The sequence below is a fragment of the Carassius carassius genome, chromosome 22, assembly GCF_963082965.1.
Source record: "Carassius carassius chromosome 22, fCarCar2.1, whole genome shotgun sequence".
NCBI classification, from domain to species: Eukaryota; Metazoa; Chordata; class Actinopteri; order Cypriniformes; family Cyprinidae; genus Carassius; species Carassius carassius.
The window spans coordinates 20924212-20951570 of NC_081776.1; the positions used below are offsets into that span (position 1 = coordinate 20924212).

The 27359-nt window shown below is 43.0% G+C and overlaps 1 protein-coding gene and 8 non-coding genes across 9 annotated transcripts; 3 read left to right on the forward strand and 6 right to left on the reverse strand.

Moving 5' to 3' along the window:
- Positions 1–293: 293 nt before the first annotated feature.
- On the reverse strand, positions 294–2326 carry LOC132098445 (zona pellucida sperm-binding protein 3-like). The gene is made up of 8 exons (XM_059504561.1): positions 1789–2326; positions 1428–1546; positions 1244–1347; positions 995–1172; positions 782–899; positions 618–700; positions 464–555; positions 294–392 (listed from the first exon to the last, which is right to left on the reverse strand). The coding sequence occupies exons 1-8, from the start codon at positions 2320–2322 to the stop codon at positions 313–315; spliced, it is 1308 nt and encodes a 435-aa protein (XP_059360544.1). The 5' UTR covers positions 2323–2326; the 3' UTR covers positions 294–312.
- Positions 2327–12981: 10655 nt separating this feature from the next.
- On the reverse strand, positions 12982–13064 carry trnal-cag (transfer RNA leucine (anticodon CAG)). The gene has a single exon. It is a non-coding gene; the product is annotated as a tRNA-Leu (tRNA).
- A 96-nt stretch (positions 13065–13160) lies between these two features.
- Positions 13161–13234, forward strand: trnam-cau (transfer RNA methionine (anticodon CAU)). Its single transcript has one exon. It is a non-coding gene; the product is annotated as a tRNA-Met (tRNA).
- A 1207-nt stretch (positions 13235–14441) lies between these two features.
- On the reverse strand, positions 14442–14524 carry trnal-cag (transfer RNA leucine (anticodon CAG)). Its single transcript has one exon. It is a non-coding gene; the product is annotated as a tRNA-Leu (tRNA).
- Positions 14525–14620: 96 nt separating this feature from the next.
- On the forward strand, positions 14621–14694 carry trnam-cau (transfer RNA methionine (anticodon CAU)). Its single transcript has one exon. It is a non-coding gene; the product is annotated as a tRNA-Met (tRNA).
- Positions 14695–15897: 1203 nt separating this feature from the next.
- trnal-cag (transfer RNA leucine (anticodon CAG)) lies at positions 15898–15980 on the reverse strand. Its single transcript has one exon. It is a non-coding gene; the product is annotated as a tRNA-Leu (tRNA).
- Positions 15981–17353: 1373 nt separating this feature from the next.
- Positions 17354–17436, reverse strand: trnal-cag (transfer RNA leucine (anticodon CAG)). Its single transcript has one exon. It is a non-coding gene; the product is annotated as a tRNA-Leu (tRNA).
- A 97-nt stretch (positions 17437–17533) lies between these two features.
- trnam-cau (transfer RNA methionine (anticodon CAU)) lies at positions 17534–17607 on the forward strand. The gene has a single exon. It is a non-coding gene; the product is annotated as a tRNA-Met (tRNA).
- Positions 17608–18812: 1205 nt separating this feature from the next.
- trnal-cag (transfer RNA leucine (anticodon CAG)) lies at positions 18813–18895 on the reverse strand. Its single transcript has one exon. It is a non-coding gene; the product is annotated as a tRNA-Leu (tRNA).
- Positions 18896–27359: the final 8464 nt, after the last annotated feature.

A 27359-nucleotide genomic window follows, 5' to 3' on the forward strand; every position in this document is an offset into this window, starting at 1 on the left:
ACAAAGAAATCAAGTTCACTGCATAAGAGGCACGCAAAATCTGCAGTGCTTCTAGGAAGTGGACGTTCACGCAGAACTCCCAGAATTCCCTTTACAGCATCATGGGCAATGTATTCCACCTTTACATTACTCATCAAAAGGGAGCTCACAGCAGGTCCCTTTAAAAGGGTTATTAACTTCCCTAACGTGAAAAGGGAGCCTTTCCTTCTGGCAAGAGAATAGGTACAGTAGGACTACCCGCTTCCTCGTTCAAATCAATTGGTTAAACTAGACAAGAAAAACCGAAGCAAGAATAAGTTTGCTCCCCCACATTTATTGAAGACCAGCCAAAGTCTTCTTGTGCTCTTGAACCACTACAGGACCGAGCGAGGCCTTCCCTTCCCACTGAAGGCCTAGAAAAAAAGCAGACACCAGAGTTAAGTGCTTGAAGGGTCAAAAACCAAGATTAAAAGCACCTTCCTACCTCCAAAAGGAGAAGCAGCAGTTCCACCATCAGGACCACATGTGGAGTCACAGCAACCACAAACCTGGTGGTTCCCATCAGCAGCAAGCCACCTGCAATACGAAAAAAATCAGACATGGCACCTTTAATGTATTCGTACGTGGCATGAACATACCCATTGGCAAAGGAACAGGATTTGTGGAGCGCGTCACTAGGTGCAGAAGCAAGAGTGGCCTTCAGAACACACGTTATGTAGATCTGCAAGAGACACCACAGGTAAGGGGTCACAAACCAAAGCAAATGGGAGAGGTCGTTCTCCCCAACACTGGGAATACATACAGAAGGACTGGATCCCCCCTGGAACATGAAGGCCTCCAGCTGGAACCGGATTCTGTCTTCCTGGGATCGAGGCATGAAGCGCGAGCTGGAAGCTGTGACCTTGGCATCCACAAGACATCTAAGGAGTGAAAAGTAGTTGTCGGGGACAAAGTGGTTACAAGGAGCAAACGCGAGAACAACTCAACTCTGCAGCATCTGGTGACATGAACACACCCATGATTCTCAATGAACAAATATCTCGGAAGGGCGTTCACATCAGGTACTTGGGTGGCCACACAGCTGTCCACGAACACACGCAGAGGGACGTGGTTGTATACCTTCACGGATGCCTCAACTTTAATAACATCACCCAGGAAGTAAGAGTTTGAAGGCCTCTCATAGGACCAGTCATCTGCAAGAGGGAAGAACTGCTTAGGCACAGCCTCTTTCAGAAGGCAGGAGGTCTAGAGAAACTGCACAAACCCATCATGAGCTTCAGGGAGAACAGCAAGACTTCTTCACCAGCCTCCGTTGAGGCATAAGGGACCCAAGTTGGCTTCAAGGCATTACCGCTGACATTTTGAAACCTGCCGTTCAAGTTACCAATTAAACGGGCTTCCGGTTCCACCACCGCAAGCAATGCCATGAGTCACAAAAGGTCACTTACCTTTGATAATGGCATTGAACACCAATAACTGCACCACCTGCACGGGTAATCGGAGTGCCAGCAAACGCCTCAGGAGTGTAGGTAAGGGCAAAGGTGTAGACAAGCTCATCCTTGGTCATCTATAGGAGACTGACGTTGTTACCAAGAGGATTCTCCCCAAACCCCAACCCATTCCAAAAGGCATCTTAGCAAGTCATGCCATAACACTTGGTTACCCGAGTAAGCAGTTATTAAGGGTTTTTCCCCCCACTATAAAAGAACCGTCCCATGGATGTTATAGATTCAGGGAGCCATCGATACCAAAACAAGGGCCCATTTTTAGTAGGGTTCAATAGATCTAGTAACACTTAACCGCTCTTACCATCAACACACTGTTGCAGTCCTGCAGTTCATTCTCAAAGAAGAGCACCTTGGAGCCTGGGACCAAACCGACAACAGGACATCCTCCCAAAGTCAGACCAGATGGCTGGATCAGTTCACCATTGCTAAACAAGTCCTGCTGTACCTCCACATGAACCCGGTTCTCACCGCATTGAATAGCTACACTACTGGGAGTCACAGGTTGCCTCAAATGGAAGTCCACCGCCATCTCACTCGGCACTTCTGGAACAATGGGGAACCTCCAGTCCAAAGGCTTCACTGGTCCCTGCAACACCTGCTTCTCCTGAAGACCAAGAGGCTCTTGTGCAAATCCTCTGTAGTCAAGACTCTGAGACGGAGAAGCCTTCTGCAAAGTGTTTCCGAGCACTTGAGAAGAAACAGGCACTCTGGAAGCTAGATATGATTGATGCTTCTTGCTTTTTGGACTTTGACTGGATCTCAAACTTCCAAAAGCATTCTTCAGATCAAACACCACAAGCACAACCAGCACTAACACATATTGCAAAAGACCCATCCTGACAAACGTTAACACAATACCCACCAGTCCTCGTCTTTGCCATTAAGTACAGCTTTGAATTTAAGCGGCTCCTCCCCTTTCAGCTTCACTGATTACCTTTGATTCTCCTCTGGACCTGTAATTAACAAATGAGAACGTTCTGGAATGTCACTAGCCAATGGAAGGCTTGATAAGACTTTATTAAAGAGTTTGGTGATTTTACATCTGAGTTAGTTCTGGCTGCATATAAAGTTTTAATAGTTGGTGATTTTAATATCCATGTTGATAATGAAAACGATGCATTGGGATCAGCATTTGTAGACATTCTGAACTCTATTGGTGTTAGACAACACGTTTCAGGACCTACTCATTGTCAAAATCATACTCTAGATTTAATACTGTCATGTGGAATTGATGTTGATGGTGTTGAAATTATTCAGCCAAGTGATGATATCTCAGATCATTATTTAGTTCTTTGCAAAATTCATATAGCCAAAATTGTAAATTCTACTTCTTGTTACAAGTATGGAAGAACCATCACTTCTAACACAAAAGACTGCTTTTTAAGTTATCTTCCTGATGTATCCAAATTCCTTAGCATATCCAAAACCTCAGAACAACTTGATTATGTAACAGAAACTATGGACTCTCTCTTTTCTAGCACTTTAAATAAAGTTGCTCCTTTACGCTTAAGGAAGGTTAAGGAAAACAGTTTGACACCATGGTATAATGAGCATACTCGCACCCTAAAGAGAGCAGCCCGAAAAATGGAGCGCAGCTGGAGGAAAACAAAACTAGAGGTATTTCGTATTGCTTGGCGGGAAAGTAACATATCCTACAGAAAAGCATTAAAAACTGCTAGATCCGATTACTTTTCTTCTCTTTTAGAAGAAAACAAACATAACCCCAGGTATTTATTCAATACAGTGGCTAAATTAACGAAAAATAAAGCCTCAACAAGTGTTGACATTTCCCAACACCACAGCAGTAATGAGTTTATGAACTACTTTACTTCTAAAATCGATACTATTAGAGATAAAATTGCAACCATTCAGCCGTCAGCTACAGTATCACATCAGACAGTGCACTATAGACCCCCTGAGGAACAGTTCCACTCATTCTCTACCATAGGAGAGGAAGAATTGTATAAACTTGTTAAATCATCTAAACCAACAACATGTATGTTAGACCCTATACCATCTAAGCTCCTGAAAGAGGTGCTTACAGAAGTCATAGATCCTCTTCTGACTATTATTAATTCCTCATTGTCATTAGGACATGTCCCCAAAACCTTCAAACTGGCTGTTATTAAGCCTCTCATCAAAAAACCACAACTTGACCCCAAGGAACTAGTTAATTATAGACCAATCTCGAATCTCCCTTTTCTGTCCAAGATACTAGAAAAGGTGGTATCCACACAATTATATTCTTTCTTAGAGAAAAATGGTATATGTAAGGATTTCCAGTCAGGATTTAGACCGTATCATAGTACTGAGACTGCTCTTCTTAGAGTTACAAATGATCTGCTCTTATCATCTGATCGTGGGTGTATCTCTCTATTAGTTTTATTGGATCTTAGTGCTGCGTTTGACACAATTGACCACAACATTCTTTTGCATAGACTTGAATACTTTGTTGGCATCAGTGGAAGTGCATTAGCATGGTTTAAATCGTACTTATATGACCGCCATCAGTTCGTAGCAGTGAATGAAGATGTATCCTATCGATCACAAGTGCAGTATGGAGTACCTCAAGGCTCAGTACTAGGGCCGCTACTCTTCACGCTTTATATGTTACCCTTGGGAGATATCATCAGGAAACATGGTGTTAGCTTTCACTGTTATGCTGATGATACTCAGCTCTATATTTCTTCGCAGCCCAGTGAAACACACCAATTTGAAAAACTAATGGATTGCATAGTCGATATAAAAAACTGAATGACGAGTAATTTCTTACTGCTAAATTCTGAAAAAAACAGAGGTGTTAATTATAGGACCTAAAAACACTGCTTGTAATAACCTAGAACACTGTGTAAGACTTGATGGTTGCTCTGTCAATTCTTCGTCATCAGTTAGGAACCTAGGTGTGCTACTTGATCGCAATCTTTCCTTAGAAAGCCACGTTTCTAGCATTTGTAAAACTGCATTTCTCCATCTCAAAAATATATCTAAATTACGGCCTATGCTCTCAATGTCAAATGCAGAAATGTTAATCCATGCATTTATGACCTCAAGGTTAGATTATTGTAATGCTTTATTGGGTGGTTGTTCTGCACGCTTAGTAAACAAACTACAGCTAGTCCAAAATGCAGCAGCAAGAGTTCTTACTAGAACCAGGAAGTATGACCATATTAGCCCGGTCCTGTCAACACTGCACTGGCTCCCTATCAAGCATCGCATAGATTTTAAAATATTGCTTATTACTTATAAAGCCCTGAATGGTTTAGCACCTCAGTATTTGAATGAGGTCCTTTTACATTATAATCCTCTACGTCCGCTACGTTCTCAAAACTCAGGCAATTTGATAATACCTAGAATATCAAAATCAACTGCAGGCGGCAGATCCTTTTCCTATTTGGCGCCCAAACTCTGGAATAACCTACCTAACATTGTTCGGGAGGCAGACACACTCTTGCAGTTTAAATCTAGATTAAAGACCCATCTCTTTAACCTGGCATACACATAACATACTAATATGATTTTATTATCCAAATCCATTAAAGGATTTTTTGGCTGCATTAATTAGGTAAACCGGAACCGGAAACACTTCCCATAACAACCTATGTACTTGCTACATCATTAGAAGAATGGCATCTACGCTAATATTTGTCTGTTTCTCTCTTGTTCCGAGGTCACCGTGGCCACCAGATCCAGTCTGTGTCCAGATCAGAGGGTCACTGCAGTCACCCGGATCCAGTACGTATCCAGACCAGATGCTGGATCAGCACCTAGAAAGGACCTCTACATCCCTGAAAGACAGCGGAGACCAGGACAACTAGAGCCCCAGATACAGATCCCCTGTAAAGACCTTGTCTCAGAGGAGCACCAGGACAAGACCTCAGGAAACAGATGATTCTTCTGCACAATCTGACTTTGCTGCAGCCTGGAATTGAACTACTGGTTTCGTCTGGTCAGAGGAGAACTGGCCCCCCAACTGAGCCTGGTTTCTCCCAAGGTTTTTTTCTCCATTCTGTCACCGATGGAGTTTCTGTTCCTTGCCGCTGTCGCCTCTGGCTTGCTTAGTTGGGGACACTTCATCTACAGCGATATCGTTGACTTGATTGCAAATAAATGCACAGACACTATTCAACTGAACAGAGATGACATAACTGAATCCAATGATGAACTGCCTTTAACTATCATTTTTGCATTATTGACACTGTTTTCCTAATAAATGTTGTTCAGTTGCTTTGACGCAATGTATTTTGTTTAAAGCGCTATATAAATAAAGGTGACATTGACATTGACATAAGGATCTGAGATTTTCATCTACACTTATTTACAATTTTTCAGTTAAAGTTTGACAGTGTGTCTATGATAGACAATGAATGTCATTAAAAAAGCCCCTGATATGACTCAAATAATAGAGAATATTCATAAAAATCTCTCTTTTTTTTAAAAGAGTTTTTAGTTTATCATTGGAAAAGATTTGGAAAAATGTAGAATTACATCACTTGCTCCCCAATGAATGGGTGGCATCAGAACGAAAGTACAAAGAGCTGATATAAATATAAAAATAATCCACAAGTAATTCACATCAATTACTGTCTTTTGAAGGGAAAGGCTGTGTGTTTCTAAGAAACAAATCCATCGTTAAGAAATTCAAACTATTCTTTCCGGCCAAAATATGAGTTCATAATCCCAGTTATGGTATCAAGGTGCCATAGAATGCATTGATACAATATTTTAAATGATATCTACATAAAAGGTACGTGGCTTGGGTATGGGCAAAAATTCTCCAGAACGGTTTTACATGTCCATTTACAACCCTGGGATTTGTCCCTAGAATTATTTGGAAGGGTCATGAACAATAATGTCGAGCTCTGCTCTGATTGGCGGTTTCACAGCTCGGATCTCTTCTTTCCAGCGTGAAAGATGGAGAGATTAGGCTTCCAACCTGATATGTTTGAGCCTGTATCAGACGAAGATAAAGATTTGGAAAGAATGTTTAGCGTCCGCGTGAACAAGGCTTGAGAGAGTTGTCAGTGAAGATGTGGATGCAGCCTCTGTGTTGCTTTTAAAGCGTTCTTTCAATAAGAATTGAATCTTGAGATCCAATGAGAATCACCCAGTAGTTAATGAAGAGGGAGGGCCTATCGTTAATTAGCTGAAATCTGTAGAATACAAAAAGACCAAAGGGCAATATCTCCACTTGGGGGTGGGGGTGGGGGTGGGGGTGGGGGGGGGGGGGGGGGACTTACCCTTTGGAAAGTTTACGCAGGAGGAAAAGTTGAAGAAGCGATGATAAAAGTTCTTCGAGTTGCTGTCACCTAATGAAGAGAAGACAAGGAACTTTATTGGAAGAAATGGGGAAACGTGACAAAGGAGTGAAAACGATGTCGGGTAGGCAAAGCTGTGCTGGAAATGGGCCAGAATGGGCTAACTCGGATGACACTAAGAATGAAGATCATATGGAGTTTAGTCAGGAGAGAGATAGAATAAGAGAGAAACGGGGTGGTGAAAGTGGAAAAGAGGGGTCAAAGAAATTCAAAGGGATGATGACTAAAGTGGATGGAAAGGATGATAATTTGAAGATAGAGCGATGAGTGCAAAGTAATACTTAGATTTGAGGAAGAAAATGGAGTGCTTTGTATGAATCCAGTGAAGTTGACTACGATATTAAAAAACCAAGTGGGAGATGTCAAAATGGCCAAAGTTTTGAGGGATGGAAACCTTTTAATAATATGCAAAAATGAAGATCAAAGAGAAAGGGCCTGTAGAATGAAGGAGATAGGAAGGTTTAAAGTAAGTAGCGTTAGTCGCGTGGAGAAGAGAAACATGTGGAATAGGGGGGTGATTTGGGGGATCCCTGTTGATGTAAATGTGGATGAAATAAAAGCAAACTTAAAAGGAGGGAAAGTGAAAGATGCCCGAAGATTGACCAGCTTTAAGAATGGGGTGAGACAAGTAAGTGAAAGTGTGTTGTTGGAATTTGAGGATGAAATGCTTCCTAACCAAGTATCCCTAGGATATATGATGTATAATGTGAGATAATACGTTCCTAAACCTTTGAGATGTTTTAAATGCCAGAGGTTTGGTCACACAGCCATGAATTGCAAAGGGAAAAGAAGGTGTGCTAGATGTGGTGAGGACCATGATTATGAGAAATGTAGAAGGGATGTGCAACTGAAATGCTGTAACTGTGGAGGAAATCACAGTGTGGCATATGGGGGATGTGAAGTAATGAAAAGGCAGGTTGAGATTCAGCAGGTCAGAGTGAAAAATAAAATATCATATGCAGAGGCCGTTGGACTGGTGAATCACAGGGATGAAAGAGTAGTAAATGAGACAAGTGAATAATGAATCTGAATAATGATCAACATGAACAGATAAAAGGGGGTAAAGTTCTGGTTGATTTAAGGAAATTAGTCATCTTTATAGCAGGGGTCATCAATGCTACCACTGAGGCAAAGTCAAAAACGGAGCAGTGAACCATCTTAGCCTGAATGATTTGTCCTGGGAAGAGGTGAGGAATGAGTTAAGTGCTCAGGCCAGTCAGGAAGCTTCATCTGTGGTTCTTATTCTTCAATGGAATGCAAGAAGCTTGGTGGCAAATGGGCAAGAATTTAAGTATTTTATCAGTTCGTTACCAACTACACCTGATGTAATCTGTATACAAGAAACATGGTTATCACAGAAATTAGATTTTAGTATATATAATTATGTTAGTGTAAGGAATGATAGGGAAGATGGTGTAGGGGGTGGGTGTGCTACATTTATCAAGAAGAATATTCCATATCAAGTTATATCAAAAGGAAGGGTGGAAGAGTATATTATTGTTAAAATATGGACTAAGCAAGAGAAGTTTTCTGTGGTAAATTATTATAATCCATGTAGAAGATTAGATGGTAATAAATTAAATCAGATTGTTGAACTAGCAAGTGACCGCATTGTTTTATGTGGAGATTTTAATGCCCATAGTTCATTATGGGGAGGGGGGAGAACTGATTTAAATGGGCTAATAGTAGAACAGTTGTTGGATGAGTTTGATTTGGTATGCATTAATGATGGGAGAAGCACAAGAATAGATGTTCACACGGGTAAAAGTTCAGCACTTGATTTAACACTAGTGTCAAAAGAGGTGGCAGGTATTTGTGAGTGGGAGTTATGGGAGGAATCAACTATGGGTAGTGATCATTTTCCTGTTGTATGTAAGTTAGGTGTGAGAAAGGATGAGAGGGAAGAAGGAAGAGAGGATAAATGGATATTAAATAAGGCTATGTGGGGTAAATTTGAATATCTATGTGAGGAGGTGAGTAGTGAAATTGATTTAAGCCAGGATATAGATGAAATTGAAGAAAAGTTTAAAGAAGTACTGATTAAAGTGGCTAACTTATGTATTCCAAAAAGCAAAGGAAAAATGAATAGGAAACCAGTTCCATGGTGGACGGAAGAGTGTGGGAAAAGCATTAAAGTAAGAAATAAGGCATTTAAAATGCTGAAGAGTAATCTTAACTTCCAAAGATTGATAGAATACAAAAAGGCCCAGGCTCAAGTTAGGAAAGTAGTAAAGAAGGCAAAGAGAGACAATTGGAGAGAATATTGTAATAAAATAGGTAGAACGACTCCATTAGGAAATGTGTGGGGAATGATAAGGAAAATGAGGGGAATTAGAAAGGACTGGCAGTTTCCAGTTTTAAAAGCAGGTGAAACCATAGCAGTAACAAATAGGGAAAAAGCTGATATCATAGCTAAGGCCTTGGTTGAAATTCATAGTTCTAGTAATCTGTCAGAGGCTGGGAAAAGAGGAAGAGAAGTGACTAGAGATGCATACCCAGAGGCACTAATAAGAAAGGAAAGTACAGAGGATGCTATGGATTCCCCTTTTACATTAAGTGAAATGAAACGGGCAATAGATAAAGCTAAGGTAACTGCTCCAGGAAAAGATCAGATTAGTTATAGTATGTTGAAACAGTTTGGAATTTTAATGCAAATGAAACTTTTAGGTATATATAATAAGAGCTGGGAAGAAGGGAGATTACCAATAAGTTGGAAAGAGGCTATTATTATACCTATAGCAAAACCAGGTAAGGATTCAACGAATCCAGCAAATTACAGGCCCATTGCCCTTACGTCGCATGTTGGGAAAATTATGGAACGGATGATTGTAGAAAGAATGACATTTTATATAGAAAGTAAATATCTTTTATCCCCTTATCAAAGTGGGTTTAGGAAAGGACGGGGAACAATGGACCCTGTGGTTTGCTTGGAAACAGAAGTTAGAAAAGCTTTGATAAATAAGGAATCGGTTATGGCAGTTTTCTTGGATGTGGAAAAAGCTTATGATATGGTATGGAAAGAGGGGCTATTGATTAAATTAGATAAAATGGGTATTAAGGGAAGAGTTTTTAATTGGGTCAAAAGTTTTCTATCTGAAAGGTATATTCAGGTTAAAATTGGTGCTTCAGTGTCTAATAAATTCAAAGTGGATAATTGCACCCCGCAGGGTAGTGTGATAAGCCCATTACTTTTCTCTATTATGATTAATGATGTTTTTAGTAAAATAAGGTATGATATTGGGAAATCATTATTTGCTGATGACGCTGCCCTTTGGAAAAATGGTAAGAGCTTGTTGTTAGTTCAAGAGAAGATACAGGAAGCTGTAGGTTTAATTGAAGAATGGTCTTATTCATGGGGTTTTAAATTTTCAGTGGAAAAGACAAAGATGATGGTTTTTACTCAAAAGAGGGATAGGGTGGCTAAGGTGTTATTGTATGGGAATCAAATTGAGCAGGTAAATTACTTTCGGTTTTTAGGGGTAACGTTTGACTCTAAACTAACTTGGACAGAGCAGGTAAGGATAGTAGAGGAAAAGTGTAAGAAGATTTTAAATATAATGAGGTGCTTAACTGGGATAGAGTGGGGTTCTAGTAAGGGAGCCTTAAGAGGGATATATGTGGCTTTAGTAAGACCAGTGATTGAATATGGAAGTATAGTGTTTAGATCTGCATCGAAAACATCATTAAAGAGACTGGAAGTTATACAAAATCAAGCACTACGAATTTGTTGTGGAGCCATAAGGTCCTCTCCAGCTTGTGCATTACAAGTTGAGGTGGGCGAGCTTCCATTAAGTTTAAGATTTGAGCAACTGATGATGAACTATTGGACTAATCTAAAAGGTCATAATGAAAGATGGCATCCTACAGTTAAGTGTCTTATTCCTTGTTGGGAAAGTGGGAAAGCTAAGATAGAATGTTTTGCTTGGGCATCTAGTAAAATAGCAATTGAAATGAAATTGCTGGAGAATAAGTTCAGTCCTACTGTTCCTTTTTCAAGTACGCCGCCTTGGTTGTTTTCGCCACTAATTATAGACAATTATAGACTTCAATATTCAAGGAGAAATAAAAAGACTTAATGGGAAAGGAAACTGGGTAGAAAAAGTGGAGGACAGAATAAGGTCTATATATAATTCATTTATAGCTGCATTTACGGATGGTTCAAAAGATCCTAAGAGTGGTGTTACTGGTTTTGCATTCACTATTCCAGAATTAAAGATTAATGTTAAGGAAAGAACCTCTGATCATTTGACAGTATTTACTGTGGAAATGTTAGCTATTTTAAGGGTATTACAGTGGGTAGAGGAAAACAAAATTACCAAGGTTCTAATTTGCTCGGATAGTTTATCATCATTAATGTCTCTTCAGTCTTTATCATCTAATAGTAGACTTGATATTGTGTACGAAATTTATGAGACTGTATATAGACTGCAACATATTAATGCAGCGGTCAGATTTTTGTGGATTCCAGCTCATAGGGGGATTGAGGGAAATGAGACAGCAGATATGTTGGCTAAGCAAGCTTTGAAACTCGACAGAATTACAAAAGTGGCACTAAGTAAAGCTGAAGTTAAAGTAAAAATAAAGGAAAATATTATGAAGACATGGCAGAGACAATGGGATGAAGGGAAGAAAGGGCGACATTTGTACAATATTGTGCAAGAAGTAGGGAAAAGGAAATCTATAGATCGATGTACTAGAGAAAGTAGCATTATGTCGAGGTTGAAATTAGGACATACTGGATTAAATAAAACTATGTATTTATTGAAAAAGCACCCTTCAGGTTTGTGTGATTGTGGAGGGGGAGAGGAATCAGCTGAACATGTGATTAGTGAATGTGTTAAATATGGAAATCAAAGGATAAAATTAAAAGAGGAATTACTGAAATTTGGGGAAAATGTGTTGAACCTTAAAAATCTTTTTAAAATTGGAGAGCAGGTAATGGGAGCTTTGTTTAACTTTTTGAAGGAAACTGGTTTAATGAAAAGGATTTAATTGATTGGTGAAGTTATTATAAAGGTAGAAAGAAGGTAAAGTGAGTGTTTTTTTTTTGTTTTTTTTTGTCGCTTGTGATGCTTACATTTCTGGCCCACACTCCAGCACAGTAGGTGGCGGTTATGCACCTTAAATGTCGGTTGCCACCCACCAATAAAAAGAAAGAAGAAGAAGAAGTGTCCGGCCTTCCAGGGACTGAGTTTGACACATGTGGCTTAGAAAGAAAGAGTGAGGTTCTCTGTCCCCTTCCGTGTGGGTTTCCCTGTGTCTCCTGGGGCCAAAAGGCCACAGCTCCTCTTCAGGGCAGGTGAAATGATGTTTTGTGGAAAACTGTGAGGTTCCAGGTTAATTTCCTGAATCTCATCCAGCGACATTGCGTGTAGACCCGTGCCATCCTTTTATATACAATGAAGGGAAAATTCTGCATTCATGCTGGCTAACACTGCATGAAGGCAGTAATAGCATCCCTCTCATATTCATGTAACACATGGCCACGTCCTCCTGAGGTTTTGTGAAGTTTCAAAGGCAATATTGCTGCACTGGCCCGATCCTGCAGATTTGCCTTATACAACGTTCGGAAGATTAGACCCTTCCGATCAGAGCAGGCCACACAACTCCTTGTCCAAGCTCTTTGTTTTCTCCAGACTGGGCTACTGTTATGCTCCCTTGGCGGGTCTTCCGGCACGTACTATCAAGCCTCTGCAACTGACCCAGGATGCGGCAGCGAGAGTGGTCTTCAACGAGAAAAAAAGAAAGCCCACGTCACACCTCTCTTCGTAATTTTGCACTGGCTACCAATAGCTGTTCGCATCAGATTCAAGATACTGATGTTTGCCTACAAGATAACCACTGGCTCTGCAGCAATATACCTAAAGTCGCTGGTTCAGTCCTATGCTTGCGTTCTGCAAGTGAACGACGCCTCGTGATGCCATCCCAAAGAGGCACAAAATCACTCTCATGGACCTTTTCCTGGACTGTTCCCAGCTGGTGGTTCGGCTTGCCTATCTCAATTCGAGCAGCGGAGGCTTTAACCATTTTCAAAAAGTGTCTAAAAACTCATGCTTGTCTTCAACGCCTGCCCAATGAATACTTGCATTTGCCTAATGCTGTGTTTTGTCAAAGTTAACGCCATGCTGGCTCAACGTAGCAGAAGACTGAAGTCTCTGTCTGCAGCCAAAGGATAGATCTGTCAGAAGTGGGATTCGAACCCACACCTCCACGGGAGACTGCGACCTGAACGCAGCGCCTTAGACCGCTCGGACATCCTGACACAGTTGCTTGGCTAGGGATGGCCTGTTGGAGCCACACCTGGATGCAAGGACCGAGAAGCTACTTATTCTCTGTTTGGGCGCCCTTTAGCCCACAAGCCTCGTTGGCGCAGTTAGGCAGCACGTCAGTCTCATAATCTGAAGGTTGTGAGTTCGAGCCTCACATGGGGCAGAGTGGTGCTTTTTCTGATTTCTGAGGGTGCTTAGACCAGGGGAATCAAACTAAATTCCTTTAGGGCCCGAGCCCTGTAGAGTGTTGTTCCAACCCTTCTCAAACACACAAGGCATGTAGTTTTCAAATGAGCCTGAAGGCAATGATTAGTTGGATCAGGTGTGTTCAATCAGGCTTGAATCTAAACTCTGCAGGTCTCCGGCCTTCCAGGGACTGAGTTTGACACCCATGGCTTAGAAAGAAAGAGTGAGGTTCTCTGTCCCCTTCCGTGTGGGTTTCCCTTTGTCTACTGGGGGCAAAAGGCCACAGCTCCTCTTCAGGGCAGGTGAAATGATGTTTTGTGGAAAACTGTGAGGTTCCAGGTTAATTTCCTGAATCTCATCCAGCCACATTGCATTTAGACCCGTGCCTTCCTTTTATATACAATGAAGTGAAAATTCTGCATTCATTCTGGCTAACACTGCATGAAGGCAGTAATAGCATCCCTCTCATATTCATGTAACACATGGCCACGTCCTCCCGAGGTTTTGTGAAGTTTCAAAGGCAATATTGCTGTACTGGCCCGATCCTGCAGATTTGCCTTATACAACGTTCGGAAGATTAGACCCTTCCGATCAGAGCAGGCCACACAACTCCTTGTCCAAAGTCTTTGTTTTCTCCAGACTGGGCTACTGTTATGCTCCCTTGGCGGGTCTTCCGGCACGTACTATCAAGCCTCTGCAACTGACCCAGGATGCAGCAGCGAGAGTGGTCTTCAATGAGAAAAAAAAAAAAAGCCCACGTCACACCTCTCTTCGTAATTTTGCACTGGCTACCAATAGCTGTTCGCATCAGATTCAAGATACTGATGTTTGCCTACAATATAACCACTGGCTCTGCAGTGATATACCTAAAGTCGCTGGTTCAGTCCTATGCTTGCGTTCTGCAAGTGAGCGACGCCTCGTGATGCCATCCCAAAGAGGCACAAAATCACTCTAATGGACCTTTTCCTGGCCTGTTCCCAGCTGGTGGATTGGCTTGCCTATCTCAATTCGAGCAGCGGAGGCTTTAACCATTTTCAAAAAGTGTCTAAAAACTCATGCTTGTCTTCAACGCCTGCCCAATGAATACTTGCATTTGCCTAATGCTGTGTTTTGTCAAAGTTAACGCCCTGCTGGCTCAACGTAGCAGAAGACTGAAGTCTCTGTCTGCAGCCAAAGGATAGATGTGTCAGAAGTGGGATTTGAACCCACGCCTCCAGGGGAGACTGCGACCTGAACGCAGCGCCTTAGACTGCTCGGCCATCCTGACACAGTTGCTTGGCTAGGGATGGCCTGTTGGAGCCACACCTGGATGCAAGGACCGAGAAGCTACTTATTCTCTGTTTGGGCGCCCTTTAGCCCACAAGCCTCGTTGGCGCAGTTAGGCATCGCGTCAGTCTCATAATCTGAAGGTCGTGAGTTCGAGCCTCACACGGGGCAAAGTGGTGCTTTTTCTGATCACTGAGGGCGCTTAGACCAAGGGAATCAAACTAAATTCCTTTAGGGCCCGAGCCCTGTAGAGTGTTGTTCCAACCCTTCTCAAACACACAAGGCATGTAGTTTTCAAATGAGCCTGAAGGCCATGATTAGTTGGATCAGGTGTGTTCAATCAGGCTTGAATCTAAACTCTGCAGGTCTCCGGCCTTCCAGAGACTGAGTTTGACACCCGTGGCTTAGAAAAAAATAGTGAGGTTCTCTGTCCCCTTCCGTGTGGGTTTCCCTGTGTCTCCTGGGGGCAAAAGGCCACAGAATCTCTTCAGCGCAGGTGAAATTATGTTTTGTGGAAAACTGTGAGGTTCCAGGTAAATTTCCTGAATTTCATCCAGCCACATTGCGTGTAGACCCGTGCCATCCTTTTATATACAATGAAGAGAAAATTCTGCATTCATGCTGGCTAACACTGCATGAAGGCAGTAATAGCATCCCTCTCATATTCATGTAACACATGGCCACGTCCTCCTGAGGTTTTGTGAAGTTTCAAAGGCAATATTGCTGCACTGGCCCGATCCTGCAGATTTGCCTTATACAACGTTCGGAAGATTAGACCCTTCCGATCAGAGCAGGCCACACAACTCCTTGTCCAAGCTCTTTGTTTTCTCCAGACTGGGCTACTGTTATGCTCCCTTGGCGGGTCTTCCGGCACGTACTATCAAGCCTCTGCAAATGACCCAGGATGCAGCAGCGAGAGTGGTCTTCAACGAGCCAAAGAAAGCCCACGTCACACCTCTCTTCGTAATTTTGCACTGGCTACCAATAGCTGTTCGCATCAGATTCAAGATACTGATGTTTGCCTACAAGATAACCACTGGCTCTGCAGCAATATACCTAAAGTCGCTGGTTCAGTCCTATGCTTGCGTTCTGCAAGTGAACGACGCCTCGTGATGCCATCCCAAAGAGGCACAAAATCACTCTCATGGACCTTTTCCTGGACTGTTCCCAGCTGGTGGATCGGCTTGCCTATCTCAATTCGAGCAGCGGAGGCTTTAACCATTTTCAAAAAGTGTCTAAAAACTCATGATTGTCTTCAACGCCTGCCCAATGAATGCTTGCATTTGCCTAATGCTGTGTTTTGTCAAAGTTAACGCCCTGCTGGCTCAACGTAGCAGAAGACTGAAGTCTCTGTCTGCAGCCAAAGGATACATCTGTCAGAAGTGGGATTCGAACCCACGCCTCCAGGGGAGACTGCGACCTGAACGCAGCGCCTTAGACCGCTCTGCCATCCTGACACAGTTCGTTGGCTAGGGATGGCCTGTTGGAGCCACACCTGAATGCAAGGACCTAGAAGCTACTTATTCTCTGTTTGGGCGTCCTTTAGCCCACAAACCTCGTTGGCGCAGTTAGGCAGCGCGTCAGTTTCATAATCTGAACGTCGTGAGTTTGAGCCTAACACGGGGCAGAGTGGTGCTTTTTCTGATCACTGAGGGCGCTTAGACCAGGGGAATCAAACTAAATTCCTTTTGGGCCCGAGCCCTGTAGAGTGTTGTTCCAACCCTTCTCAAACACACAAGGCATGTAGCTTTCAAATGAGCCTGAAGGCAATGATTAGTTCGATCAGGTGTGTTCAATCAGGCTTGAATCTAAACTCTGCAGGTCTCCGGCCTTCCAGGGACTGAGTTTGACACCCGTGGCTTAGAAAGAAAGAGTGAGGTTCTCTGTCCCCTTCCGTGTGGGTTTCCCTGTGTCTCCTGGGGGCAAAAGGCCACAGCTCCTCTTCAGCGCAGGTGAAATTATGTTTTGTGGAAATCTGTGAGGTTCCAGGTTAATTTCCTGAATCTCATCCAGCCACATTGCGTGTAGACCCGTGCCATCCTTTTATATACAATGAAGTGAAAATTCTGCATTCATTCTGGCTAACACTGCATGAAGGCAGTAATAGCATCCCTCTCATATTCATGTAACACATGGCCACGTCCTCCTGAGGTTTTGTGAAGTTTCAAAAGCAATATTGCTGCACTGGGCCGATCCTGCAGATTTGCCTTATACAACGTTCGGAAGATTAGACCCTTCCGATCAGAGCAGGCCACACAACTCCTTGTCCAAGCTCTTTGTTTTCTCCAGACTGGGCTATTGTTATGCTCCCTTGGCGGGTCTTCCGGCACGTACTATCAAGCCTCTGCAACTGACCCAGGATGCAGCAGCGAGAGTGGTCTTCAACAAGCCAAAGAAAGCCCACGTCACACCTCTCTTCGTAATTTTGCACTGGCTACCAATAGCTGTTCGCATCAGATTCAAGATACTGATGTTTGCCTACAAGATAACCACTGGCTCTGCAGCAATATACCTAAAGTCGCTGGTTCAGTCCTATGCTTGCGTTCTGCAACTGAACGACGCCTCGTGATGCCATCCCAAAGAGGCACAAAATCACTCTCATGGACCTTTTCCTGGACTGTTCCCAGCTGGTGGATCAGATTGCCTATCTCAATTCGAGCAGCGGAGGCTTTAACCATTTTCAAAAAGTGTCTAAAAACTCATGCTTGTCTTCAACGCCTGCCCAATGAATACTTGCATTTGCCTAATGCTGTGTTTTGTCAAAGTTAACGCCCTGCTGGCTCAACGTAGCAGAAGACTGAAGTCTGTGTCTGCAGCCAAAGGATAGATCTGTCAGAAGTGGGATTCGAACCCACGCCTCCAGGGGAGACTGCGACCTGAACGCAGCGCCTTAGACCGCTCGGCCATCCTGACACACTTTGCTTGGCTAGGGATGGCCTGTTGGAGCCACATCTGAATGCAAGGACCTAGAAGCTACTTATTCTCTGTTTGGGCGCCCTTTAGCCTACAAGCCTCGTTGGCGCAGTTGGGCAGTGCGTCAGTCTCATAATCTGAAGGTCGTGAGTTCGAGCCTCACACGGGGCAAAGTGGTGCTTTTTCTGATCACTGAGGGCGCTTAGACCAGAGGAATCAAACTAAATTCCTTTAGGGCCCGAGCCCTGTAGAGTGTTGTTCCAACCCTTCTCAAACACACAAGGTATGTAGTTTTCAAATGAGCCTGAAGGCCATGATTAGTTGGATCAGGTGTGTTCAATCAGGCTTGAATCTAAACTCTGCAGGTCTCCGGCCTTCCAGGGACTGAGTTTGACACTCGTGGCTTAGAAAGAAAGAGTGAGGTTCTCTGTGCCCTTCCGTGTGGGTTTCCCTGTGTCTCCTGGGGGCAAAAGGCCACAGCTCCTCTTCAGGGCAGGTGAAATGATGTTTTGTGGAAAACTGTGAGGTTCCAGGTAAATTTCCTGAATCTCATCCAGCGACATTGCGTGTAGACCCGTGCCATCCTTTTATATACAATGAAGTGAAAATTCTGCATTCATGCTGGCTAACACTGCATGAAGGCAGTAATAGCATCCCTCTCATATTCATGTAACACATGGCCACGTCCTCCTGAGGTTTTGTGAAGTTTCAAAGGCAATATTGCTGCACTTGCCCGATCCTGCAGATTTGCCTTATACAACGTTCGGAAGATTAGACCCTTCCGATCAGAGCAGGCCACACAACTCCTTGTCCAAGCTCTTTGTTTTCTCCAGACTGGGCTACTGTTATGCTCCCTTGGCGGGTCTTCCGGCAAGTACTATCAAGCCTCTGCAACTGACCCAGGATGCAGCAGCGAGAGTGGTCTTCAACGAGAAAAAAAGAAAGCCCACGTCACACCTCTCTTCGTAATTTTGCACTGGATACCAATAGCTGTTCGCATCAGATTCAAGATACTGATGTTTGCCTACAAGATAACCACTGGCTCTTCAGCAATATACCTAAAGTCGCTGGTTCAGTCCTATGCTTGCGTTCTGAAAGTGAATGACGCCTCGTGATGCCATCCCAAAGAGGCACAAAATCACTCTCATGGACCTTTTCCTGGACTGTTCCCAGCTGGTGGATCGGCTTGCCTATCTCAGTTCGAGCAGTGGAGGCTTTAACCATTTACAAAAAGTGTCTAAAAACTCATGCTTGTCTTCAACGCCTGCCCAATGAATACTTGCATTTGCCTAATGCTGTGTTTTGTCAAAGTTAACGCCCTGCTGGCTCAACGTAGCAGAAGACTGAAGTCTCTATCTGCAGCCAAAGGATACATCTGTCAGAAGTGGGAATCAAACCCATGCCTCCAGGGGAGACTGCGATCTGAACGCAGCGCCTTAGACCGCTCGGCCATCCTGACACACATGCTTGGCTAGGGATGGCCTGTTGGAGCCACACTTGAATGCCAGGACCTAGAAGCTACTTATTCTCTATTTGGGCGCCCTTTAGCCCACAAGCCTCGTTGGCACAGTGTCAGTCTCATAATCTGAAGGTCGTGAGTTCGAGCCTCACACGGGGCAAAGTGGTGCTTTTTCTGATCACTGAGGGCGCTTAGACCAGGGGAATCAAACTAAATTCCTTTAGGGCCCGAGCCCTGTAGAGTGTTGTTCCAACCCTTCTCAAACACACCAGGCATGTAGTTTTCAAATGAGCCTGAAGGCCATGATTAGTTGGATCAAGTGTGTTCAATCAGGCTTGAATCTAAACTCTGCAGGTCTCCGGCCTTCCAGGGACTGAGTTTGACACCCGTGGCTTAGAAAGGAAGAGTGAGGTTCTCTGTCCCCTTCCGTGTGGGTTTCCCTGTGTCTCCTGGGGGCAAAAGGCCACAGCTCCTCTTCAGCGCAGGTGAAATGATGTTTTGTGGAAAACTGTGAGGTTCCAGGTAAATTTCCTGAATCTCATCCAGCCACATTGCGTGTAGACCCGTGCCATCCTTTTATATACAATGAAGAGAAAATTCTGCATTCATGCTGGCTAACACTGCATGAAGGCAGTAATAGCATCCCTCTCATATTCATGTAACACATGGCCACGTCCTCCTGAGGTTTTGTGAAGTTTCAAAGGCAATATTGCTGCACTGGCCCGATCCTGCAGATTTGCCTTATAAAACGTTCGGAAGATTAGACCCTTCCGATCAGAGCAGGCCACACAACTCCTTGTCCAAGCTCTTTGTTTTCTCCAGACTGGGCTACTGTTATGCTCCCTTGGCGGGTCTTCCGGCATGTACTATCAAGCCTCTGCAACTGACCCAGGATGCAGCAGCGAGAGTGGTCTTCAACGAGCCAAAGAAAACCCACGTCACACCTCTCTTCATAATTTTGCACTGGCTACCAATAGCTGTTCGCATCAGATTCAAGATACTGATGTTTGCCTACAAGATAACCACTGGCTCTGCAGCAATATACCTAAAGTCGCTGGTTCAGTCCTATGCTTGCGTTCTGCAAGTGAACGACGCCTCGTGATGCCATCCCAAAGAGGCACAAAATCACTCTCATGGACCTTTTCCTGGACTGTTCCCAGCTGGTGGATCGGCTTGCCTATCTCAATTCGAGCAGCGGAGGCTTTAACCATTTTCAAAAAGTGTCTAAAAACTCATCCTTGTCTTCAACGCCTGCCCAATGAATACTAGCATTTGCCTAATGCTGTGTTTTGTCAAAGTTAACGCCCTGCCGGCTCAACGTAGCAGAAGACTGAAGTCTCTGTCTGCAGCCAAAGCATACATCTGTCAGAAGTGGGATTCGAACCCACGCCTCCAGGGGAGACTGTGACCTTAACGCTAGCTGACGAAGGATAGTCTGACAATATTTCAGAAATATTGAGCAATGTCGAACTGCGAAGCCAATCGCATCGAAGCGCTATGACATTTGGACCAATCGCGTCGAAGCACCTTAACATTTCCAGCCAATCAAAAAGCACAATTTATAACATTCTCTTGACATTTGGCCAATCAGAGAGCAGGGGGATGTCGACGGCACGTTTCCGCGTATCACCGCTAGGTGGAGGGGTCAGCTCTTCTACTTAGGTGTCAATCAAGTTGCCGAACCGTGCCGAAGTTGTACGAAAGAATGACATCATCCTCAGGGGGCGTGTCAGAGGTAAAAAAGGTTCATTACTGAAGTTCGTGACCTATGACCAGGGTCATTGTCGCGTAGTTCGACATAAAAAGTGGTACGAGATTTATCAAAGGGTGAGTGTTTGTTACCTTTGCATGATAGAGAAATAAAAAATAATAATAATCATAATCGAACATTATTAGTATCTTTGTTTAATGTATTTGCATAAGAGAACAACACATCAGGCTTCAGAACAAACATTTACCTGGTCCCATTCATTTGAACGATGTAATGTGATGGCTGTGTTATGTTATGGCTAACAACAGTGTAAACCAGAGTGTGTCATAATTGTTTATAGACATTTATGTAATGTTGCAGGTATTTTGAGAAATGTTCCTCTCTTGTATCTTTCTCCTCTAAACAGAGATACCAGTTGTAACATTATATATAAGATAAATGTGACTTGTGTCCTAGAAATTAATCAATGAATGAATAAATATATGAATTTAATGAAGTATTTTATGCTCTCTTAAGGGACTCACTTGTATTGTGCATTATATTTGTTATAATGCTTACAGACAGAGAAATGTCAGATGCTGTTTCGTGGCCAAACAACCTTGCTTGGAGGTGTGCTGAAATGCATCTGTGGTTTTCAAACTCCAAAGGTAACATTAATGTAGCAAGTGTTTTTTATTAGTATATTTACTGAAAAGGTTTCTTTCTGAATTATGTATTAAAGTGTTTTTTTTGTTTTGTTTTTTATTTGGTCGTCTTAAGCCTCTACTGGACCCGCACAAAGGGTGGTGGAAGAACCTCATGCTGCTGAAACAGCAAAGAAGGCCATGGAGCAGAGTCAGCCTGACCCCCAGCCTCTGCCCCTGCCACTAGTATACTGCACCTGTGGAAGCAAGAGTTGCAACACAATTTTCAATGGTAAGAATTACTATTTAACTTTTTTAATAATACCACTTAAGTATGAGCTCAATTAAAATTCAAGAAAGTTCAGAACGTAAGAAGAAGAAAAAAAGAAAAAGCAAGAATGCTATGAGATGCTTGCTGACCTACTAATTGTCACCCCTCTTGTACAGTGGGGGCACCTGTTGTCTGCTGAATGGTCAGTTTGAATATCTCAGATTTGGTTTAAGTCACATGGTCAAGGATAAATGTAGAATGTAACCTGTCTGCTTTCTCTCTATCATCTCTGGGCTTTACTCTTGGATTGTCCTCTTCCTCTCTAACTGAGCTCTGCCTGGGTTGAAGGTCACTGAGCTAGACTCATGTCCCTCATGGCATCTCTCTCAATACTTCTCATGTGTTAAAGCTACATTATCTTTCTTTCTCAATCTCAGGTAACATTCCACATAGACGCTGGCTATTATTAGCTGTACAAATATTAACAATTATTCCATCATGCAAATACTTTGTAGTAATTTCAAGAGTCAATACTGCTAATAAATCATTCCTCTTATGGATGACACTTCTATTCAGAAAGAAATGTTTTTAAAAACCTGCATTTACTTAAAATAGTAATATTAATATAAATAATAATTCTTGCTATTATAACACATTCTGTCTTCTCACATTTTTGGTTTACCAAACCAAGATTTACTTGCTCTCACATTGCTGCAGCAAAGCCAAATCTTAGTGTGGCCAGGAGACCTTCTCAGGTTGAAGACCAGCCCAGCGCAACAGTGTCTAGTGCCTCTATACCAAGCAGTACTGTCCTCTGTAAGTAATGGCATAATCTATAAAGTATTCTATGAAGACACATTTCACGTTTCATTCTGTACGAATTATTAAACTTGTACAATTTTTTTTAATACCAGAAAACCATATTTTTGCCGATGTTTCGGGGTGTGCCAGTGTTCCAGGGTCTGCAAATGGTTCAAAGACTGTCAGCTGTCCATAGGATGCCACTGTTACAGCCTACAGTTGTAAAGAGCACCAATTCACAACCAGCTGCCAATCCACAAACCATGCCCAAGAGACCCTACAAGGCAAACACTTGCAGGAAGTGTGGACAATTCAAAACCAGTGCAACGGGACATACCCAGTACAGGGGCAAGGTGTACTGTCCACAGACTGAGAAAGTTACAAAAGAACAGTGGTTAGAGGAAATGCGGAGAACTGTTCCCAAATAATGTATACACTGTACATTTTTATTTATTGTTGTGTGTATATAGTTGTTTAAATATAGTTCACTATTGTTAATATTTGTGTTTAACATTCTTTTATTTAACTTTATTTACTGCTTTTTTAATCCTATTTAACTTTTACTTTTACCTTTTTAATTTATTGTTTGAAAACTTAATTTAATATTCATTACTGTTCTGTTAGCATAATTGTAAAATAAATAAAAAAAAAACAAATTGAGATGCTTTTGGATTTCTACATTTATTTTCCTTTTATTTCCATTTTAATTAATTTTTTTTTTTGAAAACTTATATAAATTTAATTTGTTTAATATACATTAATGTTATGTTGGCATAATTGTAAAAAAAAAAAGAAGAGAATTATTGCTTTTTTATTTGTACTTTTGTAAACATTTCATCAGTAGACTGCAACAATAGAACGTATTCCTAAAAAGATAATTTGCACTTTGCACGTCATTTGTCACAGACATTTTTCAGCATAATAATGACTATTTTTTGCATCCTTTTTTAATTAGAAATGACAGATTTGAAGGTGTCTTGAATGATTGTAACCTTAAAAATAATCTGATTTAATATCAATAAAATTACAACTAATAAAATGCTTAAATATGAATACAACTACAAATAACATGCTTAATCAGAATAAAAATTAATACAACAACTACTAAATAACTAATAATAACAAAACACATTTCCATTGGTGTATTCAATTTAATGAAAAAAATATCAAACAAAGCAGATATATAAATTTAATTAACCTTGAAACTTTATTTAGTTAAAGCAATTAACAATATTACAAAAAGTTGTCTTTAGCTCGATTCGAACCCGAGTCGAGGGGAGCACCTGCAATAGAAAACAGTGTAATATAAATGCGCGAATTTACCGCAAGAAGAAACCGGAAGATGTATCACTGCGCGCATGCTAAGGAAGATCGGTATTTGAACGTCAAATTTTACCCATTCTTTTCTTCATTTTTTCTTTCTCTTCTTTCTCTTCTTTTCCCTTCTTCCCCGTCTTTGACGGACTATTGTTCCCCAGCTTTATTTGTGCTTGTTTTCTTAATTGGCTGTTGACTACCAAAATGTCCCGGGATACCAACATGTGGACAAGCTGGCAGAATATTTGGTGGAGCTCCGGGGTCACACAGCCCTTAGCCTGACAAATCAGGAAGCCAGCACCATAATTCAATCTTGTTTTGACCTCACTGATTGGAGTGTTTTTGAAGCTGCTGCCACCGATCTGGATGAACTCACAGAGACCGTAACATCATATATCAGTTTCTGTGAGGATATGTGTATTCCTACCAAGACTCAACTAAATTACAACAATGACAAACCGTGGTTCACTGCAAAACTCAGACAGCTCCGTCAGGCCAAAGAAGATGCTTACAGGAAGGGGGACAATGTCTTGTATAAACAGGCTAAATACACACTGGAAAAGGAGATCAAAGTGGCAAAGAGGAATTATTCTGAAAAAAATAAGGACTCCGCATCAGTGTGGAAAAGCCTAAAGAAGATCACCAATTACAAGACACCACCCCCCAGCACTATGGAGAATCAACGACTGGCAGACGATCTGAACGAGTTTTACTGCAGGTTTGAAAGAACACCCATCACCTGCCCTGAACACCTCCCCACACAACCATTCACAACTCCTGCAACCAACCCTGAATGCCTCTCCAAACAACCGTTCACACCATTCACAGCTCCTGCAACCCATCCTGATCACCTCTCCAATCAACCGCTCTCACCATTCACAACTCCTGCAACCAACCCTGAATGCCTCTCCAAACAACTGTTCACACCACTCACAACTCCTGCAACCCATCCTGAACACCTCTCCAATCAAGCGCTCTCACCATTCACACCTCCTGCATCCCCCCTCTCCCCCACACCTGCAATACAGATCAGTGAGGAGGCGGTGCGCCAGGTCTTCCGGAAGCAGAAAAGGAAAAAAGCACCAGGCCCAGATTGCGTTACACCAGCCTGTCTGAAATCCTGTGCTGACCAGCTGGCCCCCATCTTCACACAGATCTTCAACAGATCGCTGGAACTGTGCGAAGTCCCTTCATGCTTCAAACACTCCACCATCATCCCTATCCCAAAGAAATCCAAAATTACAGGACTAAATGACTACAGGCCTGTGGCTCTAACGTCTGTAGTCATGAAGTCATTTGAAAAACTGGTGCTGGCCCACCTGAAAGACATCACTGGACCCTTGCTAGATCCTCTTCAGTTTGCCTACAGAGCAAACAGGTCTGTGGACGATGCAGTAAACATCGGACTGCATTATGTTCTGCAACACCTAGACAGACCGGGGACCTATGTGAGGATCCTGTTTGTGGACTTCAGCTCTGCCTTCAACACGATCATCCCAAACCTCCTCTTGCCCAAACTAACTCAGCTCTCCGTGCCCACCTCCGTCTGTCAGTGGATCAACAGCTTCCTGACAGACAGGCAGCAGCTAGTGAGGCTGGGAAAATACACATCCAGCACCCGTACAATCAGCACCGGAGCTCCCCAGGGCTGTGTTCTCTCCCCACTGCTCTTCTCCCTGTACACTAACGATTGCACATCTAAGGACCCCTCTGTCAAGTTCCTGAAGTTTGCAGATGACACCACACTCATCGGCCTCATTCAGGACGGTGACGAGTCTGCTTACAGACAGGAGGTTAAAGAGCTGGCTGTCTGGTGCACTCTCAACAACCTGGAGCTTAACACGCTCAAAACAGTGGAGATGACTGTGGACTTCAGGAGAAACCCCCCTTCACTCCCCCCACTCACCATCATGAACAGCACTGTGACTGCAGTGGAGTCATTCAGGTTCCTGGGCACCACTATCTCTCAGGACCTGAAGTGGGACATTCACATTGACTCCATTGTGAAAAAGGCCCAGCAGAGGTTGTACTTCCTTCGCCAGCTGAGGAAGTTTAACCTGCCACAGGATCTGCTGAAACAGTTCTACTCCACCATCATCGAATCCATCCTCTGCACTTCAGTAACTGTCTGGTTCAGCTCAGCTTCTAAATCTGACCTCAGAAGACTACAGAGGGTAGTCCGGACTGCTGAGCGAATTATCGGTACAACCCTCCCATCTATTCAAGAACTGTACTTATCCAGAGTGAGCAAAAGGGCTGTTAAAATCACTCTGGACCCCTCACATCCAGCACACTCCCTCTTTGAACTGTTGCCATCTGGTCGACGCTACAGAGCACTGAGCACCAGAACGACCAGACACAGGAACAGTTTCTTCCCTCAGGCAATCCATCTTATGAACAGCTGATAATAACTGTGGGACACACTACACTATTTATATTTATATACACTACACTTTTTATCCAACACACATACTTAGCGTACACTTAAATCTTTTGCACATAATATACATGTACATACATGGAACACACTACACTACTTATATTTATATTTATATACACATACACTTATTTATCCTACACACATACTTAGCGTACAGTTAAAACTTTTCCACATAATATACATGTACATACATAAATGCTCATTTTAATATACCTGCCATACATTGTCAATTTGTATATTGTCAATCCTTACCCACCTATTTGTATTTTTTTGTATTTTTATTCCTTATTGTGTTTTTTGTTCTGTCGCTGTTATGTTGCACTGCGGAGCTCTGTCACGAAAACAAATTCCTCGTATGTGTGAACATACCTGGCAATAAAGCTCATTCTGATTCTGATTCTGATTCATAATTGAACTTTGGCAGAACCTGGCTGACCAGGACAAGCAACGGGTGGTGTATGCAGCTCGACACCAGAAGAGACTGCTGAGTGGACGCTTCAGAGTACCAAAGAGGCCCACTAAAACCCCAGGAGTAGAGAGCACCACCAGAAGTGTGCTGGGAGCAAGCAGCGCACCTGCTCAGTGGCCTGACTGTTGCCGTCTGGTGGAGACCATCTTCATCAGGCTTTGCAATATCCACCCAAGCCCCAAAAGAAAAGGCAAGGGAACGCTGTCGAGATGGTCTCTAATCCTCCAGGATTACAGGAGGATAAGGCAGCTTGTACTGGGCAACAGCTTGGTGATGGGGGGAACCTCAATGCAGCTGGTGGAGGTAAACCAGAATACCCTGATTCAGTGGTATAACAACAGACAGAAAAAGCAGGAACTGTCTGTGCTGATTCAGGGCATTCAGTTGCCTCAGCCCCTCCCTGAAGCTCAGGAACCTCTCCAGGCTGCCAAACGCCTACGGATTGAGCCAGAACAACCAGGGGAGTAGCACCAGTACAAGCTACCAGAGAGCACAGCAGGTCAGGCAAAGCAGAGGCACACTCCTACTGGACGACCTCCTCTCAGACCCAAGGCACCAACACAGACTCCTATGATGGTTACGCCATCAGCACCTGGAGCATCAGTGCAGATGGTACACAATATACTTATACCTGCAGCACCAGGTTTCCAGGGTGTGCCAATGCTTCAGGGTGTGCCAGTGTTCCAGGGCATGCCAATGGCTCAAAGACTGCCAATGGTCCAGGGCATGCCAATGGTCCAGGGCATGCCAATGGTCCAGGGGATGCCAATGGTCCAGAGGATGCCAATGGTTCAGGGAATGCCACTGTTACAGCCTACAGTTGTGCAGGGCA

What these genes read in the sequence shown, in the direction of transcription:
- LOC132098445 (XM_059504561.1), bottom strand. Translation starts at nt 2,322, where the DNA reads ATGGGTCTTTTGCAATATGTGTTAGTGCTGGTTGTGCTTGTGGTGTTT. An exon ending in CTCCCTGAAGCTCATGATGG is followed by an intron (nt 1,173 to 1,243) that starts GTTTGTGCAGTT and finishes TCCCTCTTGCAG; the next exon opens with ATGACTGGTCCTATGAGAGG. An exon ending in AGGGGGGATCCAGTCCTTCT is followed by an intron (nt 701 to 781) that starts GTATGTATTCCC and finishes TGTCTCTTGCAG; the next exon opens with ATCTACATAACGTGTGTTCT.